General features: G+C 44.8%; 2 protein-coding genes across 12 annotated transcripts in view; one reads left to right on the forward strand and one right to left on the reverse strand.

Annotated features, from left to right (window-relative positions):
* Window positions 1-1,994: 1,994 nt before the first annotated feature.
* On the forward strand, window positions 1,995-6,574 carry INSM2 (INSM transcriptional repressor 2). Its single transcript, XM_077180459.1, has one exon. It carries the CDS (start codon window positions 2,226-2,228, stop codon window positions 3,630-3,632), a length of 1,407 nt encoding a protein of 468 aa, XP_077036574.1. The 5' UTR covers window positions 1,995-2,225; the 3' UTR covers window positions 3,633-6,574.
* RALGAPA1 (Ral GTPase activating protein catalytic subunit alpha 1) overlaps window positions 5,735-21,749 on the reverse strand; it is a 132,349-nt gene continuing 116,334 nt past the window's right edge. For 4 of the 11 annotated variants that reach the window (XM_077180450.1, XM_077180447.1, XM_077180457.1 and 1 more), the window contains 3 exons: window positions 19,044-19,168; window positions 8,675-8,789; window positions 5,735-7,096 (listed from right to left, as the gene is read on the reverse strand). In XM_077180450.1, coding sequence (XP_077036565.1) covers window positions 7,000-7,096; window positions 8,675-8,789; window positions 19,044-19,168 — 337 coding nt within the window. In that variant the 3' untranslated portion in view covers window positions 5,735-6,999. Of the gene's footprint in view, window positions 7,097-8,674; window positions 8,790-13,247; window positions 18,212-18,390; window positions 18,422-19,043; window positions 19,169-21,749 lie in introns of those variants that run through there. The other 7 variants (XM_077180448.1, XM_077180458.1, XM_077180456.1 and 4 more) reach the window with 5 other exon arrangements.

A 21,749-nucleotide genomic window follows, 5' to 3' on the forward strand; every position in this document is an offset into this window, starting at 1 on the left:
TGGGGAAACCAGCATATTTATTGAGAGAAATAAGGCACAAGGTGGCTGAACCAGCTTGAATCCCCAGGCAATTTTGCCAGTGCATTTGTCAGCATTGGCACATGCTGCAGCAAGAGCAAGGTGGAGTGATGGGTTCTACAGTTTTGGGTCCCACCTTAAAAACTGATCATAAACTGGAGGCAAGTTTAGAAAGCTACAAGAGAGCCGTGCTGGAGAGCACTGTGAGCAAGGGGGAGGCACAGAGGGGCACCCTCATCACAGGGAAGAGCCAAGAAGCACCACAGAAGGGACATCAGCTGGGGGGGATTGAGCAGCAACTCCACATCTGTGACTGTAGGTTACTGCCCAAGCCTTCCCATGATGTCTGGGCCATGTCAGATGATGACACTGGGGCCCTGGAGAAATTCTCTGATGCAACTCCAATCTACAGCTTTTACTGGAAAAATGTTTGGAATTTCAGTAATCACTCAATACATGTGCTTTCCAACTGGGACTCTACCTCCAGATCCTCCTGTGCTGGAAAAGGCATTGTTGGATTCCTCACCTCTTGGCATTGGAAACTGAACTGGACATTCCAGAACTAGACATTCCTACCACAGACTATTTTTGCAATGTGACAAAAGAAAATGAATGGGACCTTAATGGGAATATTGTTTACAAGGGGAAACTGAAAGAACTATTTACACATTGCTTGGAGGAACAGTGGATCTGTAACCAGAGATCCAGTTTTTCAGTGAGAAATGTAGCTGGAAAGTCCAGCTACAAGGGTAGAAAAATTTTGGGTAAAAATCAAGCAGCCAGTCAGTCGAGTGACCTAAGTGCATGAAAGCATGGCTCATTGGTCCCAGTTACAGTGGTTCCTACTAACAAAGGGTGATCTCTAGCCCGTGGACTATATAATCTAATCTGAGATCCAGTGCAACCATGAAAATGGAGGAAAATGGGAGAGGAGAGTAATGTAAAACATGAATAAGACTTTGCTAAGCAAATATAATTGGAGCACTTACAGAGAAGTGGTTTGAGAGAGTGTTTTGAGCAGGTGGGAGGAATTCTGGTCTTGCACGAAGGCTTCACATCTTTCTTCCCCTTTCAGCCCGTCGAACCAGAGGTGCTGTTCCTCCCTCTCTCCTGGTGCTCTCTCCTTCCTCCGGCTAGGCGATGCTGCCAGCAGTGAGTCCTACCCTGGTGAGGGCTGTCTGTCCCTGGTCACGGGGGGAGCCGCGGTCATTTCCAATGGCTCGCCATCCCGTGCATCCTGCGGGCAGCAGGTCTGCGGGTGGGGCAGCCCCGTCCTGCCGCCAAGGCCAGGCTCGGGGACACGGGCAGTCCAACAGGAGATGCTGGCACCGCGCCGTGGGGCCGGCGGGGCTGCTGAGACCCCGCTGCCAGTGCGCTTGATTCCCCTAAAAGGCGATTAGTGCTTTAGCAAACACGGCTCCTGCCTTGTTCCAGGGGCGCACCAGCTGCCACCAGGCTCAGGCACCCAGAACGGGCCGGGAGTTGCATCGGGCGGGATGGGGGCAGGTTCGGCCGCGTTTGCAGTTTGCGGTACCTTGTAAGAACCGCGTCTTAGTGCAATACAACACTACCACACGTCAGCCTTGCCTCCCCTGAGCTCGGGAGGCTGCCCGCGGGTGAGGCTGCCAAGGGACCAGTCATGGCCACTACGCAGAGCCGTGATTTAGCATTTTACGCGGCGGCGGAAGCCCTGCTCTTGCATTGGGAGCTCACCGCAATGCCGGAGCTTTCTGGCTACTTCTGGGAAAACTCCCGATGTGGCTGTGCAGAAGGACGGAGCCAGTTCCCAGCTCTGGCTCGCTTCAGCCGAAGGATGCGCCGTGCGGTCCGTGCGGCCCCGGCAGCGGATGAAGGCACCGCACGAACACCCACGACAGACGCTCCTGCTAGAGCCCCGTCGGGCCTCTCGGCCGAGGCGGCAGCGCCCGTGACCCGGCTCGGGGTCTCTCCCACCCGGGAGCCATTCCGGCCCCACGCCTCCCTCAGTCTCGCAGGGCTCCGGGCTGCGCTCCCCGAGACACCCGCCCGTCCCCGCGGCCCGAGCGCGCCCGCTCCGGCCCCGCCGCCAGCGCCGGCCCCAACTCCTCATTGGCCGCTGCCGCCGGAGGGAGGATGACGCCCGGGCGGGAGCGGGCGCCGGGGGTATAAAGGCCGGGCGGGCTGCGGGCCGCGCCGCGCTCCCGCTGCCCCGCACCGACCGCCCCGCCATGCCGCGCGGCTTCCTCGTCAAGCGCAGCCGGAGACCCGGCGGCTCCTACCGGGCACGCCCGCGGGAGCGGGACCCTGACCGGGACCCTCCGCCCACCCCGCCACCTCCGCCGCCCGCCGGCCAGAACGGCCCCGCCGCTAGACAGGGAGCGGAGGAGGAGAAGGGCGAGGAGGAGGAGGGAGCCGTCGCCGCTTGCCCCGCGACGTGGCCCCCCGGCGGCGGCTGCGGCGGCCCCGGGCTCACCCCGCCGGAGGCTCCGGCAGCCTGGGGGGCGACGGGGCCGTGCAGCGCGGCGGGGCCGCGGGCGGCTCTCTTCGAGCGGTGCCTCAGCTCCCCCGCCTCCGCCGAGTCCTTCCCCCTGGCCGCCTCCTTCCCGCCCGCCGAGAAGCTGCTGCTGCAGCCGCGCACTCCGCTGCCCGCCCCGCCGCTGCCGTCGGTGCCCGCGCTGAAGCGGCCGTCCCGGGCCAAGGCGCCGGCCAAGAAGGGCAAGGCCACGCGGAAGCTGAGCTTCGCCGACGAGGTGACCACCTCGCCCGTGCTGGGGCTGCGCATCAAAGAGGAGGGGCCCGAGGGTCGGCCGGGGCCGCCGGCGGGGCGCACGCCGCTGGGCGAGTTCATCTGCCAGCTGTGCAAAGAGCAGTACGCGGACCCGCTGGCGCTGGCCCAGCACCGCTGCTCCCGCATCGTGCGCGTCGAGTACCGCTGCCCCGAGTGCCACAAGATCTTCAGCTGTCCCGCCAACCTGGCCTCGCACCGCCGCTGGCACAAGCCGCGTCCCGGCCCCAGCGCCGAAGGCGCCGCTTCCGCCCCGCCGGGCAAAGAGAACAGCCCCGAGCGGCGGCCCCGCGGCCCCGCCGCGCCCCAGCCACCGCCGGGGACCCGTCAGCACCGCGGCGGCGCGGACAGCGCCGGCGGCGCCCCGGCCGCCCCCGGCTCCAGCCCAGGCCCAGCTCACGGCGGCGCTCCCGGTCCGGGCGCCGGCCCCGGCGGGGAGGCGTTCGCCTGCCCCTGCTGCCAGAAGCGGTTCCGGCGGCAGGCTTACCTCCGCAAGCACCTGGGCACCCACGGGGCAGCGCGGCCCGCCGCCTTCGGCCCGCCGGAGCGCGGGCCCCTCACCTTCGCCTGCCATCTCTGCGGCGCTCGCTTCCCCTCGGCGGACATCAGGGACAAGCACCGGCTGTGGCACGCCGTGCGGGAGGAGCTGCTGCTGCCGCCGCCGCCGCCGCCTCCCGCCGGGGTCCCCGAGAGCGGCGCGGCGGGCGGCGAGCGGCAGGGCTTCCCCTGCAAACACTGCCCCGCCACCTTCTTCAGCGCGCCCGGGCTGGCGCGGCACGCCAGCAAGTGCCACCCGCCGGAGAGCAGGCAGGTCCTGCTGCTCCAGGTGCCCGTCCGGCCGGGCTGCTAGGCCCGCGGCCGCCCCGGTGGGACTGCTCCGAGAGCCCGGGCTAGCCGAGCGAGCCCTGGCCACGCTGTAATTCCTATGGAAAGTCGCGGCTCTCACGGCTACGACGTCGGAGGGGCCGCCCGGTGACTCCCGGCCGGTGGGTAGCGACGCGCGCCCGGCCGGCACGGCGGCGTGTTCTGCCACGGGCCGCACTGCCGGCAGCGCTCACGCCGAGCCCCGCAGCGGAGGGAGCGCCCCGCAGCTCCCCAGCCACCGTGGCGGCCGGGGGACGGCGGCAACAGGCGAGAAGCCCCGCCAGCATCTGCCGGGAGGCGCGCAGTGCCGAGGCGTCGGGTGGCGGCCCACCGCCAGTACCGCCAGTACCTTCCGTAACGACGCCGAGAATTACGGTTGTATATAGGGTATCTAAAGAGAAGAATTATTTTTCGTGAGAAAAGGAGCCTGATCTAGTGACCTTGTTTTCATAGCCTTAGCCCCCGAGCTTCAGCATTCGTGGTGTACTCTAAGGTAGCTGAGAAGGTAAATGTTCATATTAAGTCAGTGTCAAGTCACATAATAGCTAGCAAAACGTATGGGAAATTAATCGTGCTGTCTGCTTAATTGAAATACGAGGTGTTGATTTTCTATAGCTAAGTACGCATCTCCTGCTGTGTCTCTGTACTCTAGCAACTGTGTGGTAGGCAAAACACGCGTCTCCGGCAGCTGCCCGTTCCCAGAGCTGCTCCGCTCCGTTCGTGGCTCGTTAGTGCGGCACGGACAGCAGCCAGGAGGGCAGGTCGGTCCCACCGGGCTGGGCTGGGTGGGCAGCGTGTGGCCCTGCCGGGCCCTGCATGGCGGGCAGGCGGAAAGCGCCGTGTGTGCGGCTCGCCTTTCCAGGCGCCCTCCGACCTCTCTCCCCTGTGAGCTACGCTTTTGATGTGAGCTCCTCCAAGTCCTGTGAGCAGCTGAAATTAGGACATGAAGCAGTCTTTAGACATGTTGCTAAAGCACAGGTGATAGGCTACCTTCCTTCTCCCTAACGACACCTACCTTTAGCAAAGTAACCCGCGGTGTGTGTTCCCTGGCTTTGACAGTGCTCTGACCAAATGCTTTGAAATGCTGTTGAATTTACCAGCTACTGACATTTCAGCCAGTATTTATTTGTTTATTTATTTACTTATTTATTTTTTCCATGAGTGCTTGTTTCTAAATGTGGTAGTAGATGAGACTAAAAATAAGGGTAAGAAAATTCAATAAAAGATTTAAAAGAAAGCTCATGCCTTTCTTGAATTCAGCAGGGCAAAGTGGGTCAGCTGGTGACTTCTGAAGAACCAAATTGATCCCTGTTGTAGTCTTTGTTCTAACACTCTCTCTGACATGAGCATGCAAAATATTTCAATCTCTCGATTAGCATCCTCTAAAGCAATTATTTCTGTAGTTTTATATTTTGCTACACACAACAAAAGATGTATCATGCCCAAAGGCTGCGAGCAAGCGATGAGTGCTTTATGTTAAATGTGCTTCACAGACTTTGTCATTTTAGTTCCAGAACCTGGACAAATGAATTAATACAATATAACCTAATGCAGCCAAGATTTGCTTTCTGACAAAGGAGGCTAAACTTGCAACTCACTAATATGCCAAAAATAAAGCATGTTAATTTAAGTTGTGCATTTTTCTGTCGTTTGTTGACAACAGAGACTTAGGTAAAAATGCCTGTTTATGGAATTAAATGAGTTTGCCCCTGGAGAAAGTCACTAGTTTTTTGTTTTTTTAAATCATGGTTCCTCTTTCTCTCCTTGTGTAGTCAAAGATGAAGGGCTGCAGACCACACACATGTGATGATTTTTAACTGCTCCTACAATTGGCACCTGAACAACCAGCCTGCCAGAGGAAACAGCCTATGTTTTGTATTACCTGCAGAGCTCCATGCAATGTATTTACTAGATCTGGGGAAAAGTTTGCAGTTGGGCATTCTTGAGAACTTGTGTGTGCTTTTTTAATACAAAGGAAAACTAAGCTGTGTATTGCATTTAACTGTTTCATGTGCATGTAATACACAATTATTCTATAAATTGGACTAAGAATCTAATCAGTGAGGTAAATAACTAATATACAAAAGGTGGTAAGAATAATTTTATTGGATTATTAAATAACATGTCTTCTCTTCAACCATTACAAATTTGTAGATACTACATGAATGACAATGCATAATTTCTTTTTTTATTGTTGCCCATATATTTACACATGCAGTTAGTACCGATGCCATGCTACATTTTGTTAACAGCATTTTGTTGTTTACTAGACTCAAAATGTGAGCATTTAATTTTCTGTAGGAAAATACCTCTGGATGGGTGGAACTCATGTACTAATCTGCGCTCACAAGGTTGAAATTATTAGCATTTCAGGCCAGGCTCCCGGAGCATGTTCCCTTTTCTTCCCTAGTACCCATCATCACAGCAATGAATTTCTATCAGGAAAGTGTTTGTTTTTAATTTTTTTTTAATGTAAGAAAAAAGAATATACATCTAGATGAAACAGCATAATGATAATGGCTAAAACTCATGAAACTCAATGGCATTTACTATTGACACCACTTGGAAAAGCAAACATTATAAAAATATTTGGAAGCCGAGCATAAATAGAATTTCAGAACAGTGATTTTTTTTTTCTGGCATAGATTATCTGCAGAATTAAGAAATGATACATCGCTTTATGATGAAAGGGTGCTATGAGCAAATTATTTCATTTGGATTCTGTGGTACTTGAAACGCCATTGAACTATTTTATCCTCAACATAAATAATCTGTACACATCTTGTGCATTAACATTGTGACATCTGACAAAGACTTTACAAATGCAACTTCAATTTAAAATTGTACATTCATTTTCAAATTGTACATATTTCTTTCTTTGTTACAGAGAAAATTGCAATGGGGCACAATAAATATAGTGTAATCCAACTGCAGTCTCCAATTCCATGTTGACTCAAGATCAACCAGAGTTAAAACCCAAAGTTAATCATCCATAATCATCCAAGTAGGTAAAAGGTGCAGGGTACAAACTGCACTGCAAAGGAAAAAAAAAGGCGGACTGGAGTTTGATAAAAAAAAAAAAAAAAAAAAGCTAAATTATTAAAGTAAAATTCCAGTGTCACTGTTTAAAATAAACATACAGAAAAGGAGTATGCAGGGCATGGGTGCACACACATTTGAGACGTTATCCTTGAATGAACGGCGTGAGCAGTAAAGCCCCAGAAGGCGGTGAGTGGCTGCGGGAAGGGTGGCCAGTGCTCTTCACTAGAAAGCTGCAGGCATCTCATCTCGCCACTTAGGACTTGTTGGCTGAGCCAGAGGAGCGGCGCAGCTTCATGGACATGCGGCTCTTGCTAGTCCGAGGAGACATTGGAGAGGCTAAGTCTGTTCCATCCACCTGTGCTGTTGCTGCTGCTGGAGTTTCTCCCGGCTGAGTCTCTGGGCAGAAGCCTGCAGAGGACAGCAAGAACCAGAGGCGTCAGCGCCGCCTCCCACACTCGCAGCACGGGATCTCTTAGCAAGGGGCTGACAGGAATTTCAGTGCTGCTGTCACTGCCACAGCATCTCCTAGCCCTTTATCAGCTGTGGGTGATGGTATTGCTCATGGAATTAACAACTGCCACAAATCCACCCCTATAGAAAAGATGATTGCAGAAACCACTGAGCTATGGGACTGCAGAACCCCTTCGCTCTGAGCAATTGAGGCAGCACTGAAGTGGGCAATGTTCTCCCGCTAACCAGGAAAACAAACAGCTCCAGTTCCCTTGCAGGGATGGGGAATCATTAGTCAAACCACAACCCAGAAGAATCCAGTCTTTAATGAGAACATGAAGGTTAACAGCTCATTGCACATGAAGGGAGCTCTAGGAATGCTGCTGAAGAGGTGGAGTGAATTGGGGGCCAACTGAGAGAGCAAAACATCTTCTCCCATACCAACTTTAGTTTGTGCTTCAAAAGGCAAATTCCTACAGGGCCCACAAGGCAGAAGCTTGAACAGATTGTACTAACTGGATGCACTATATGTTAACGTTTCTTTGTAAAAGGAACAAGATGAATTTGAGACAATGATATGTAATTCATTAGCCCAGTGCCCAGAGCTATGCTCCAGTGGCCCCACAGTTCTCACTGCAAGGGGCAGAGCTCTTTCCTACAAACAGCCTGTCTCCAAATCTTCTTCCATAGACATACAAAAGGAAAAGGAGAAAATATGAAATCAAAGTTACATTCTCCTTCCCATGCTATAGAAAATTAATACTATTAACTCCCATCCATAAAACTAAACTGCATTTTCATTAGCCATTTACAGCCACTGACAGCGTGATTGAACTCAACTACCACAGCTGCCTCTGAAGGCTTCTAACCCATATAATTTAGAGACAGAAGCCTGGTCCTGCAGGTGTCAATGGGGAAACCCCTGTGGACTGCAGTAAGCCAGAAATCACTTGCTATTTCTTCCACATCATGCTATTACTGGTAATTCTTTAAAATAATAATGCAATAATCAGAACTGAAGATCTCTCTGCCTCAGTAGACATTTCACAAATAAAGGGTGGAAAAATCATTCAAAACTGGTCATGATTTATCTTGAAAGATTCCGCTAAAATCAAGTGAGGTCATAAGGTAAGAAATCTAGGAGCAAATTTAAAAGATTGTCATAAACCTGTGGTATTTAGCAATCTGGCTGTTCTTGCCTGGTACCTCACCTGCCTGCTCCAGAGCAAGAGCACGGTACTTTCTATCTTCAAACTGACACGACCCATCAGAGTGACAGGGGAGAGAAAGGGCTGTTATTTGTTCCCCAGCTGGTGACAGTAATTTTGTTCATGAACTAGGTACTTCACTGCCAAACAATCTGGAAAAGCATGATAATGCCTGACTCACTGTGCCTTATAGAAAAAGGCAAGCAGGGAAACATGCATTCGCATTTTCTGAAATTCTATCTTGTTCTGATTTTACAAGAAATTAAAGCATTTCAAATGGTGGAAATTAGAGAATAGAAAATAACCGTTGTTGTTTTGCACAGCATACCATTCACAGCTAGCGTGAAAGACCTTCCGTTTCAAGCCTTTGCCCTTTACCTTGATGTGGCCAATGCTTTCTAGTGGAGGTTTTGGAAGGAGAAGAAATATCACAGCATTTCTTTCTTTGTTGAGAATGAAGAAGTGATGAGGAAGGAGGAGTGGAAAGAAGTGAGGAAGGGGGAGGAGAAAAGATAAAAGATAACAGGTGTGAGACATGAGACACGAACTGCAGAGATTGAAGGGTATTAACAGATGAGCACAGAAAACGGAATTTCGAATTTCATTATGCAATTGCTGCTCATGCTACAGGTTAAAGAGAGTGATGAGTTAGTTATGTGCAATGAAGCAACAGCTCTGAAATACAGCATCATACTTACCAACTAAGCATTACAAGAAAAAAAAGGAAGGGAGAGAGAAAGAAAAGAATTCTATAACATTATCCAGATCCAACAACCTTATTAATAGTAACTGAGATACATCCTAAACACTGTCTGAAATGCTTGCTTAACATTGGTGAAAACATGTAAATACTCACACACATACACACAACTGATAAGGAAAAACAAATGGCAACTCGATATATGGCTTCTGTTCTCCAGCTGTTTCACAGTTCTGAATACATTAAAATTATAGCCAGTCTTAACATGATACTCCTGAAATCATGAAGCAAAAGCAGCTAGTTTTAAGCTAGCTAGTCTGCACTGAAGGGTTAAACCCTAGTGTGAAATTTTATCATGGGTTGTTGGATAAAGAAAACCTCAGTCTGCCCCATTATTTCAATTAAAGTATTACTCCAGTCATAGCTTAAAATTTTGTTTCTAATTCCTGTGCACAGAAGCACAAATTCACATATAACAACATTTTTTAAAAAGAAACTTAGAGCTATTGAAGAACAGAAGTCATGTAAAGTGATTTTCACATCTGAACATACCACACCAGAAGAGTGAAGAACAACAGCACTTAAAATAGATTTAAAGTCTGACAGAAATTAACAGATTAATTAGTAACTAAATTTCTTTGGATTTTAGATAAGCATATATATACATACATACGCTCATACACACATGTGGATTTTAAATATGGTATATAAAAATTTTGCAGATTTTGCTTCCCCTTTGGAGTTTTAAAGTTTTCAGTATAAAATGCTATTATCTTTATCTCTCTCCACAATTGTCCTGGTGCTGGTCAGGATGGGGTAATTTTTGCAGTAGCCAGGAGGGGGTATGGCTAGGACCTGGTTATTTTATACCATCCTGTGCCATTTTCTGGGGAAAGGCTCACTTCTGGGTCAGTGTAGTGTGGTGGAGGGAGTGGTTGGGTATTACTGTGGGGCGGTTCGCCTCCTACATCAAACTGTTGGCCTCTTTTTTGTACCCTCTAGCACTGTTGTTGTTACTGTATGTTTTCTTATCTCATTGATGCTTCCAGTAAAAATTGTTCTTATCTCTTCAGCTTTACCTTTTATGCCTGCAATTCTCCTCTCCAGCCTGCACAGGAGAAGGGGAGTGATAGAGCAGCACATGGTTTGGAGCAGCACATGGTTACAGTGTGAACATGGAATTGGAGAATACCATTCCTAAAACACAACAGCCTTCTTTGGTGCCCAATGTGAGGCACCAAGGGTTGAGACAACAACAGTTCTGCCCAGAGTGAGCTGAAAACAAATTTGATCTAATCTGATCTGATTTGTTGCATTAGGTCCAGACCTACTGGTCGCAATGTTGCTTGGTCTGCTCGTGTGGGTGTGGTACCTAACACTGTACATGTTTTTGTATATCCACTATGTGCTCATAATGGTGCTCTTTTTCAGAGCAGGGAGAGGGATTAGGATTGCTTTGTTGCTGTACTATGGAGTATCAGTTTATGACATGGTAAAATAAAGGGCAATGAAGGTCATTTGGGATGTGTATGCAGTGTTTCCCTTCTATCCTTACTCAGGCACTAGCTCTGGGGGCCCATTAATAATCACATCCAATCTGTGGGAGGAAATGGGGAAGATGATTTTCTCAGCTCTTCACCCCCTTTTCCTTCTTCAGACCTCTTAAAACAGCTTTTGAGGATTTTAAATTCCTGCTGGATGTTAAGGAAAGCGTATTTTTGTTGCTAAGTCTGCCACTTCTCCTCAGTGCAGTCTACACCATATTTAGAGTCAGGACAGAGATTTCTTGGGAGGTCATTCAGAAATCTGACCTGAGGGTGGATGGTCATGAGTAGCACAGAATCCGGGAGAGAATGGGCCAGTTTTGGGGGAAATTCTCTTCTCCAATGATTTAGCCGTTCACCTACACAAGCCTGATAAAGTGACAGAATATTTGCAAGGAGAATGCTGTGGCAGCTCCAGAGAGGAGCAATACAGAAGATGTGTGTGCATCTACATGATGTACTTTTACAGCCAACTTCCCTACCCAGGCAGTGATGTCTTGCCACAGTTCAGTGGCCCAGATGGTTTCCTTCTGCACTGCCAATCACCATTTTTACACTGTTGTAGCCACCATGCATGAGTCAGTGTAGAGGCCATTCCTCTCATTCACCTGAGGCCAGCTGGATGGCCTTCAGCTCTGCACCCTGACTTGATCTACCTTGTCCCTCAATAGCTTCTGTGACTCGCCATGTAGGACTCCACATGTCATCCTTCCATTTTTGATGTGTCCCTAGAAAATGCTAGGAACCCTCAGTAAGGAGAGCATATCCTCCATTTTCTGGTAGCTGATTACATGGGGGGGTTGGAGTTGGGCTACTGAAGAACGTTCAAGAACGGACAGGTGGATCGGGCTGCCAAGATCTAATGTCCCAGGTGGATCTGGACTGGAACATAAGGGTGAATGATTTCTGACTTGGTGGGCCCCTAACACCTCAGGTCATCAGGGAAGAGATGCAACATCCAGATGGGCTTGTGATTGAGGAGTGGACACTGTATCCCAGGTTATCCAAAACCATGAAACATGCACTGCAATTGGTCAGGCTAAATGGGTAAAGCCTCTCTGGTGTGGGGGACGAGGGTTGAAATAAAAATGTGAGGAGGCCTGGCAGTTTGATTACATTGCACTCCCACAAATCTGCCTAGACAAGTGCTATGTGCTGACAATGATGGAGACAACAGTGGATGGCTGGGACAACCCTGTGCCTCACATCACTGCCCAGAACACCATCCTGGAAACAGCTCATGTGGTGACATAGCACCCCCAAAAGAACAGAGTTGGACTATGGGACTCATTTAAAAAATATCCTCATAGACACCTGGGGCATCATATTCCCTATCCTGCACCAGTCTCTGGCAATTAGGAATGGTACAGTGGACTGCTAAAAACCACATTGAAAGCAATGGGGTGGTGAGACCTTCAGCACTGGGGTCTGCATTTAGCACAGGCCCCCTGGTTAGTTAATATTAGAGGATCTACCTTGCTTGCCCTGCCCAATCAAAACCTCAATGTACTGCAGATGGATATAAAGACCCTGTGGAGCATATGAGAAATGTGTTAGGGAAGACAGTTTGGATTAATCCTGCCTCAAGCAAAGACAAACCCATCCATGGGATTGTTTTTGCTCAAGGACATGGGTGCACTTGGGACAGGGAAACACATGTGTAGCTCCAGAGAATTTGATTTTTGGGTTAGAACAGTCTGAAATGTTGAATTGTATAGAAGTGGCTGCTGACGGCACTGCCACTGTATGCCAGAATTACCGTGGAGAGTGAGTATGAACTGCTCCAATTGTGAGCTCCTGGTGCAGCTTGCAACCATGTGACAGCACACCAACCCTCCTGCCCTGGAAGATATCTAGGATGGACTGAACCCACAGTCATCAATTAAAGGAAGTCAACAGACACCTTGGAGGGATGGTGATTGCCCATGGAAATGGCACTCGTGTTTATGTAGATATGAAGATACACGTAATAGTCAGAAGGTGCAGGATCTGGGCATACTGGAGATGGTATAGAATAAGGGGTGGAAAATGTCCTGGCTCTGGCCAGGACAGGGTTGATTTCTGCAGCAGCCAGAAGGCAGCATGGCCAGGACACATAGGTTATTCTATGCAACTTTGTGTCATTTGCCAGGGATGGGGGAAGGGCTCACTTCCAGATCTGTGTACAGATCTGTGTAGCATGGCAGAAGGAGCAGTTGGATATTGTCAGGAATGCGGTGTGTCTGTGTCCATGAGAATTGTTTGCCTCTTTCTTGTACTTTCTGTCATTGGTATTGATGCTGTTGTTGCTGCTGTTCATTTTCTTATCTTATTGCTGTTTCCAGTAAATTGTTATCTCAACCTGTGCCTTTAATGTCTCCAGTTCTCCTCTCCAGCCTGCTAAGGGGGAGTGACCTACCAGCATATGGTTTGGAGTGGTCTCGGTGGGAATACTGAATTGGAAAGTACCATTCTTAAACCATAACAACAATATATTTAGTTATCCAAAATATAAAAATAGGGTTATATATGAAGGCTTTATGGACAAATGATGTGGAGTCAGAAAGAGCTAAAAAATAAACAAAGCAAATGTCTTTGGATTTTTAAGAGGCAGAAAACATCAGGAAGTGATCCATATTTTTCTCCTCTTAGATTTGACAAGTGACAAATACCATAGCTTGATCAGCTATGATATTTTGGGGCCATAATGCAAAGCCATTTCAATTCCTTCTGAACAAGGAGGTGGGTCAACAAAGTTGAAATGCGACATTTTCAAAGTCCATTTGAAAAATTTAGTATCTTCTAATGATAGTATGTTAGTTATTTGACTCAGAAATCAATATTCAAATCTAAAATGGAATCCTAACTACACACAGACTAAATTAGAAGTGAGGTGAGATGGAGGAATCTGGAGGTATCAGAAGACATGCACTGCCATGACTAATCTTGCACATCAGTTCAGACTTTCAAAGGAGAAGCCTGAAAGTGCTGCGTGGTAAGACTACTCTCAGTTCTTCTGGCTTTATCACACCTCATTGTCTGGATCAGCACTGCCCCAAGTGCTATGTCTGTGAGTGACCATAGGGGAAAATAATTTGTGCATTTTGGTAAATTTTGATGGTCTTCTGAGATACTTCAGCATGTCCCACCTGACCTTAAAGGAAGAGGGCAATCATTTTTGTACAGCTTGTGCCCTTTACCACTCTTATATATTTCAGTCCAAATCTGGCCAAGTTGTCCATCATGCTTAGCAGCCTTGCTAGAATAAGTCAATTATGTCTTTCACTGATTTTGTGCAATGAGGAAAGGAAGAGAGAAGCAGATGTAGAAAGACTGCAAAAGCAGCTGCAAAGCAAGGCAAAAAGGTGAGATGGTCTAAAGACCTGGGAGACCAGAACTGGGTAGAAGAGAGAGAACTAAGAGGCATGAGAAAGAAGACAGCAAAATAAGATTAAGTTTCTGGCAAAACATCAGCCAAGACCATGTCCAGTGAAGAATGCTCTTCAGAACCTAGCTGGAACTATGTGTGTAAGGTAAGCCTATTTCTCTCTGCCAAAAACCAGAGAAACCCTCTAGCTAAATTCTCAGTCTTTCCACTAGTGGAGACTGAGGCAGAGCTAAGAGAGTTTACCATTCCTACAAACTAATGTCCTATTTCAGTCTGCAGGAGGTGGTCATTCTAGAGGTTGCAGTTTGCTTATGTATCCTGGGGCTGTTAATCAGTGTTTTAGAAATTCTGTTTTGCCCTATACTTTAAAACAAAAATGGAAGTAATTACACAAGGCAAATGTCACAAGAAAATAAAGTAAAAAAATTAAAAAACTAGAAAATGTCAGGATTAAAATTTTTTGTCCCCTTGTGTGTATGCATGGGATACTTTTTAATTGAACAAATCATACTATTTTTTTCAGTAGACCCATTTCATTAAATGTAGAAAGTTGATCTGTTTGGGTTTCTAGCAGTCCACACTGAATTTACTATCTCAAAGTGCTGAGTGTACCTTCACCCAAGTAGTTGACTTTAGGATAATAGTGTGGGGGGATAGAAATGTAAGAAAATAAAGATAGTGCAGAAGGTAGTCTCACACCTGAGCAGTTGCAGCTGCACTAATCACCAAAGATTAGGAACAGGCCTGCCCTTAATAGGCCACAGCTCTGTCCAATAAGAAGAAGAGTGCTACAAAAGAGTGGGTTAGCTGGGTGAGGGAAGAGTTGGAGTTTGTTGGCTGTGCTGTGAAGAAGAAGGAGTCCATGCTGTGAGGCGCTGCCCATGAGCGATGACCAAGAAGGTATGGAACTTTTGCAATAAGATGACAACACAATAGTTCAGAAGTGCATAAGGTTTCAGCTTCAGCCATTCCAATATGAATTCTCTGGAAAAAGTCACTAGGTTTTGAGGTTTTGCTCTGATTTGGAATGAAAAAGAAATATCCTAAGTTTGTACTGGAGAAAGGCTAAGGAGAAATTCTTTCAACCCTTCTAGACACAGAGCCCTCCCTTCTGTATTTCAGCTTCACTTCCAATTACAAACCACCAGCACCAAGTGTGACTCAGATCCTTCTACAGTGACAAAATCACTATCATTCTCATCTGTGAAGGGGTGGTACAGGACCAAAAAGATTATTAGGTTCAATGTTTCACAACAAGGAAGGAGTAGTAGAAAATACAAGCTGTTGAACTAGATGTTTAATTGTGCAAGGCTGAAAGCATCATTACCTCTGCATTCCCCTGCTTCCCTGACTGTACGGTGGCAACCCACTTAGTCTTACTCTGAGAGTGGGGCAGGAGAACTGTTCTGCATGCAGGCTTGAAAATGCAGGAATGATTGTTGGGACCAAAAAGCCTGATGCTAGGAATATACTATGATGAATGTAGAGGGGCCTCTTCAGAAATGTACTGTAATAAGGTGCTAGTCTTAGTAGGAAGAAAGGGAACAAAAGAAGACAGAAAAAGGAACCTAAGACATGAGTACATTTAAAAGATCAGAATCTTAGCATCATGAGGTCAATATGCCCTTCAATATAATTGAGCTTATCATTGACAGTTCCTTCAACCTATTCTGTTGTCACAGAGATCTGGTTCACTCAATATCTGCATAAGACGTGTTACCCTATTTAGCAGAGTATTTCCAGTTACTCAATGTAACAGAAACAGCAAAAGGTAAAAAACACAGAGACAACTAAATTGCATTCTGTGATGAAGTACAGGTAACTCTCAATTTCTTTAAACGTACACATTCATTACACTAGTCAGGTTCCTACACATGGGAAGGTGGACTTGTCAGATATTTTGACAGGGCAAACTAAGCTTCTAGATAAAACAGCAGCTGCCACAATCACATTGTACTGAAGAGCAGTCACAATAAAAAAGGAAACAGCTTTTGCTGATGTCTAAGCCTTTGATAAAATAAGTCCATCTGAGAAAACACAGTTTGTTACCGAATGGCGTGTTCTCTATTTGCTCTTATTCTCATAGCTCAGATGGAAAAAAAATGGCCAATGGGATCACAACAACAAAATGGTAACAACTGGTGATGGGCTGTAGCAGACTCATAGTTTCTAAGATATTTCTTAGATGAAAAAATGTATTTTCAAAAAAAGGAGAGTACTTTATAAAATTAAACATATTCAGAAGTTGTAATCACTGAGATCATGATCCAATAAAATAATTATATCTATGATATCTAAAATGTGGGTTTTTTTTTTCTTAGACTCTTCTGGTCAATAACTTCTTATTAAAAGAAGCCCCATACATAAATTAAATATTTTGTATTTAAAAAATGTGATGTATTCTCAGAAGCTGGTTAGAAATTTTCAGATGACATGGACATCTGGCTGGGAGCCTGCAAGGTTTTGTCTGAGGCACCTTGAGGGTGATAAATGCATGTGGATTCCCAGGCAGGACTCCAGCACCACTCCTGTGTGTAATCCTGGCACAGTTCAGTGCTCTGCACCTCTTTTAGGAAATCCACCTGTTGCAGGGCTCCTGGAAATTTAGGGGTATCTATTTTCTCAATAGCACTGCTGGTGAACTCTTCTTTGGGATCACAGTCCCTCAGAAATTTGGGTCATCTGCAGCAATGTAGCTCACAGGTCTGCCTCTGCTAGAACTGGAAACCAGTGGTTTCCAGGCTGACCCCAAGCCCTGGGGTGACCTTTCTGGCAGTGTTATTTTATACCTGCCTCAGGCTTTAGGGTTTGTGCCCTCTAGAGTCAGCTTGGGGGCAGACGGTTCAGTGCTGCTCCAGGCACTCTGTGCTGGAGCTGAGTATCAGAGTTCCAGGAGCAGGGATGGAACAGGGATCAGGCTGCAAGCAGGACTGCCAGAGCATCCCCAGCTTCTCTTGGCTGAAATGCAAGCTCAGTCAGACAGAGGTGGGGCCAGGCTGGGTCACACTGTGCTGCACGTCTGTCCTAGGAAGCTCTGACTGCTCCTGACACTGATGTCTCGGTCACTTCCACTGCACAGCGCAAGGTCCAGAAGAATGTGGCTCCCAGGACAGGACATCATGTTTCATGGTAGGCAGACACACACATGCTTGTGTGCGGATGTGAAACACATCACAAGCTCCTATTAGTGAGATTCCTACAGAAGATTATTAACTTTGATAGAAAGGTTAAGATAAAACCAAGTTTCTAAAAATCATAATCTCCTTTCAGATCATGCTAGAGAATACCAATTTTAAAAGAATACAGGAATTGCCACTGTACAGAAGTGCACTCTGAGGCCCCAGACTAGCAGAAAAGCAGTCCTGCTTCACCCTGAAAGAATGAATTAGAGGAAGAGGGCAGAACAACTAGGCTTGGAATGAGACTTCTTAAAATGAATGGGCAGAACTTCAACAAGTGCACTAGAATATAGAATATATACTAGCCATACAAAAGTGTCTGGTGCTGAATATTCACTAGGTCCCTTGACAGGAAATGTGGCAAGGACTGGTATATCTCGTTATTGTTTTTAATGTTTGTTTGGTTTTAATATTTCTAGTTACAGATTTTTCTTATTCAAATGTTTTCATACTTTAAATTATGTTACTAATTTTGATACTGCTTTAATTAAATTACTTACTTTTAATTTTGTTTGCCTTTGGTCTCAACTATTTCTGTTAGCATAATTATACCACTTTTTATAGTTTGAAACTGCACCTCATTTCTAGTTATTGTTTGTATTTTAAAGTAAAGGAGTCTCAACATTTTAACATCTCTCAGTCATTCTTTCTGTAGTCCTATCATAATTCTTAATTGATAATAAAAAAGATCATAATTCATAATTAATTTCTATATATATTTTGGAAGTGAGAAACAAATTTTCAGATAACAACTTGTCAAACTATTCTTACAAAATTTATTTCATTTAGATTTACAAGTTTTTCCATGGAAGCACTTTGATTATCATTAAATAAGATTTTTCTGAACAGGGGATTTCAAGTGTTACACATTCTTCTTCTCCATCTCTCCTAGGTTATCACTGCAGAATGTCTTACAACATCAATGAAAGACAGTACAAAACACACCACTGCCATCCAGTACTACTTGTTCATGCTGAGAAACAAAGGTCAACACAATAAAGTGTTACTCATTCAACAACTGTCTCTATCATTAGTTACCTTAATCCCAGAACCAGTGTTAGTGCTTCATGCAGACCTGAGGTTAGTAAAAGACTAAAACTTTTAGAAGATGAAGTGGTCATTTCTCAATCAGTGTGAAATTCTTTTTAGTGTGAACAAGGGCAACAAGGAAAGTTTGCATACAATTTGGTTACAAGCTTAGTGCTCTAGTAAAAGTAAGAGGAACAAAGGGTTTTTTTGGACACTTTGTCTTACCTTCAGATAAACAGAACTGATATTTAATGATCTAAAAAGAGGGGAAATAAAATAATGAAATAATCATAAGGAGTTCAAGAAATGTCAGAACAGGAAGGCCTTGAGTTACTCATTTTCTTTTACCGATTTTCTTATTAGTAACAAAAAAATGCAGCATCCCCTTATAAAACAGGTATTTTACTGGAAAGTAAAAACTACCTTAAAACCAACTTTGTGATTAATAACATGGGAACAAAATTAAGATTGCAAGGCTCAGATTTTCAGTTTAAAACTTTACATTCTAAACATGTAGTGAGCCTTGAAACTTTCTGATGAAGAAGGTGCACTTAAAAATGTTTCTACCTTAGCCAGCCTAGATGACAGCACCAATGTTTCCAAGCAGACTTTATACAGGGGATTGTGATAAAAATACAGGGGGTCTGGCTGCTATATTAAAGCATCTTGCCAAATCTTAATGCTAGGTATTGGCTTATGATGCCAGAAAACAGAAGGAAGATTTAAAGTCAACTCTGCCCACGTTCTCAAACATGTATATTCTTTCCAATTAATGGTAACTCTTCATGATGTGCAAAGGTCTGAATTTTTAGTCTTTATAAGTAAGGATACTGCATTTCAAATTTAAGATTTTATGAGAACTGCTCGTTATTTCTTACCCGTCTCTGAGGGCAAATGGTGATAAGGTGCTGGGCAAAAAACCTGAGCAGCAAAATCTTCAAATGTTGTAGGCTCTAGGTGATGTTGAACAATTGTTTGCAGGTATCGCGCTCTCTCCTCGTAGCTGAGTTAGCCAAGAATTAAGGATGAATTTATATCGTGTACTGTAACTGCTAAATATCATCGCCTAGTTAATTCAGAATTTTTGTTTTTGTTAAATACCTGTCATGTATTTCAGTGTACACACTTATTTTTAATTCCTTATATGACTGTGATATTGTCTGATGCATTGACATAATATTAAGTGTAAGATACACATGATTAATGTAAACCTTATGGTTCAACTGTATTCATGACTGATGCAGAACTTCCTGAAACTGTTTACAAATAACAACAACTTTTAAGTAACTAATTTGCCTGTATTCCGGTCACAATTAAATATAAAAACATTTCAATTTTCAGGAGATGTAGCATAAAACATACCTTAGCATTAACAAAACAAATTACTTTGCACTTTTCCATAATAAACTGCTTTCATAATCCCTAAACAGACACACATTTAAGACAAATATAGTGAAATTTCAGTATTGGGAAAAACACCTTCTCAATTATGTCATTAAAATAAGCAAGAATATCTCTAAAGAATCCACAGGACCCTTAAATACTGGTTAACAGGGTGTTGGCAGGGCACTGATAGTAAAATACTGTATTTCTTATTTTTTCCTGTGTTTTCCCTCTCCAATATTACTGACAAGAGACTGGTATCTTGAAGTGTTGTTGTTTTTGAAGAACCCTCTCCACACTTCTTGTTCCAGCAGGTCCGATTGTGCTGTAAGCACAGAGAGAGCGAGAAAAAGAGAGAATATTTCTGCTGTTCATGAAAGCAACTATGGAAATGGCTGTCAAAATGTAGAGCAGCAGGCAGCAACATACAATTATCAAGAAAAAACACCATGCTGACTTCATGTTGTATAGTTGCTGAACTGAGAAATCAGTTAACCTTTTCTCACACAACTTTCAGAGTCCTCCAGCTGGCCTCAGTATATTGAATGAGGGAAACCTTTTCCAGCTATCTTACACAAACACAGAACAATCAAAAATTTCCCCTGACATTTACATTTGTGCCCACTTTTTTTCATATTTTATTTGCAGATATTGAGACAATTTTCTACTTACATAGTTCTGTTTTCCAAAAAAATACCCTAAAACAAATCAGCATGCTGTGGAGGAATGCACTCAAAATAGGTTTCTTTAAAATTCTGGGGTCTTATTTCAGGTCTGCTGCTCTTTTGGGGGGAATCTGGGACAGTGAGGAACCTATCTTTCTGACTCAATTTCACCACCTGTGAAATGGAGATAATACTCACATTGCACATATTTTTTAGCAATCCAAACACAGAAACTCATGTATTACACAGGATAAGCATTTTTAATTACTAGTGATAAGATTTAAAATAATTATACTATTTTCAGCTATGATAAGCAATAAAATTCCCAACACCTGATGAAAGACAGGAACAATAATCTTCATACTGTCTTACAAAACTACATTTCTACAATTACAGAACTTTTCCTACTCATTTTTTGCAATTTTTTCTGTACAATATTTACTGTAGATTTTACAGTCTATCTAAACATGAAAAAATATAGAGACTATATTATCTAGAAAAAGTTTCAGTGAATAAAATTATCTCTATAATATTGCCTTAGACCATAACTAGGTTACATAGTGAAACTGGGAAACAGTTTTCCCTCCAAAATCTGTACTCTGAATTCTTTCTGAATCCAGAGACAGCTGAACCACAGCAGAAGCCCCAGTTTGGAGAAGCTAAAATAGAAGCACTGGGACAAGAGAAAATATAAAAATCTCCCATTGTAACAATTCTTAGGTTGAGGGATAAACACAGTATTGAGCCTGAACAGAGGACAGTAATATAGCACAGTTTTTAAGAGGCTATGTATAAGTGGTAGAGGATGAAACTGATGGTTGAAGTCTAAATAATACTACGTATCTCACAACTTGTTGAAAAGCACTTTTTTTTCATTGGGGGAGATTCACAGCTGCTGAATTTTCTGCAGTTAATAGAGTCCTTTGATTCACAGCAGTGCCCCTTGCACAAAAAATACTGGCCTTTGTGTATTACCAGAAACTAATTTTCTATTTGGCTGAAAAGGGAAAAATGGGGTTATTGCTTCTCCCTCCTACAGAGCTTTTCATTATGCCTGATGCACTCAACTTCTAAGCTCTTCTGAGAAAAAAAAAATAACTGAAGAGGCAAGAGGTAGAAAAATGAGCTTGTTAGCACATTAGAAGTGAAGTATCTTGGTGGGCCCTAGAAATTCCCAGTGGTGTGTTAACTTATCACTCTATGCATGCTGGCACTGATAGTCTCCCAATTGATCACTCTCTTTTCGCACCAAAGGTGCTGCCAGGAAGCAAAGGCTGAAGGCCCACAGGAGAGCAGGCTGCTATCAAAACAAGCTGTTTTTGAAAGTCTGCTTGAATGGGTAAAATGCTTCATGAAAAAGTAGGGTAGAGACACCTACTTGCTTTTAAAATGCTCTACTTTCAGAGGTCTCTAAAGGAAACCTTTTAGTTTATCCTATTATATCCAAAGCTTATACATAAATAAGGCAAAATGAAGGAAAGTTACTGCTTTGAACATGACAAGGACATTCTTTTTCTCTAATCTTGGTAAAATCTC

The sequence above is a fragment of the Agelaius phoeniceus genome, chromosome 6 (genome assembly GCF_051311805.1).
Source record: "Agelaius phoeniceus isolate bAgePho1 chromosome 6, bAgePho1.hap1, whole genome shotgun sequence".
Classification (NCBI taxonomy): domain Eukaryota; kingdom Metazoa; phylum Chordata; class Aves; order Passeriformes; family Icteridae; genus Agelaius; species Agelaius phoeniceus.

Excerpts from the sequence above, each read along its gene's own strand:
- INSM2 (XM_077180459.1), top strand. The coding sequence starts at position 2,226 with ATGCCGCGCGGCTTCCTCGTCAAGCGCAGCCGGAGACCCGGCGGCTCC.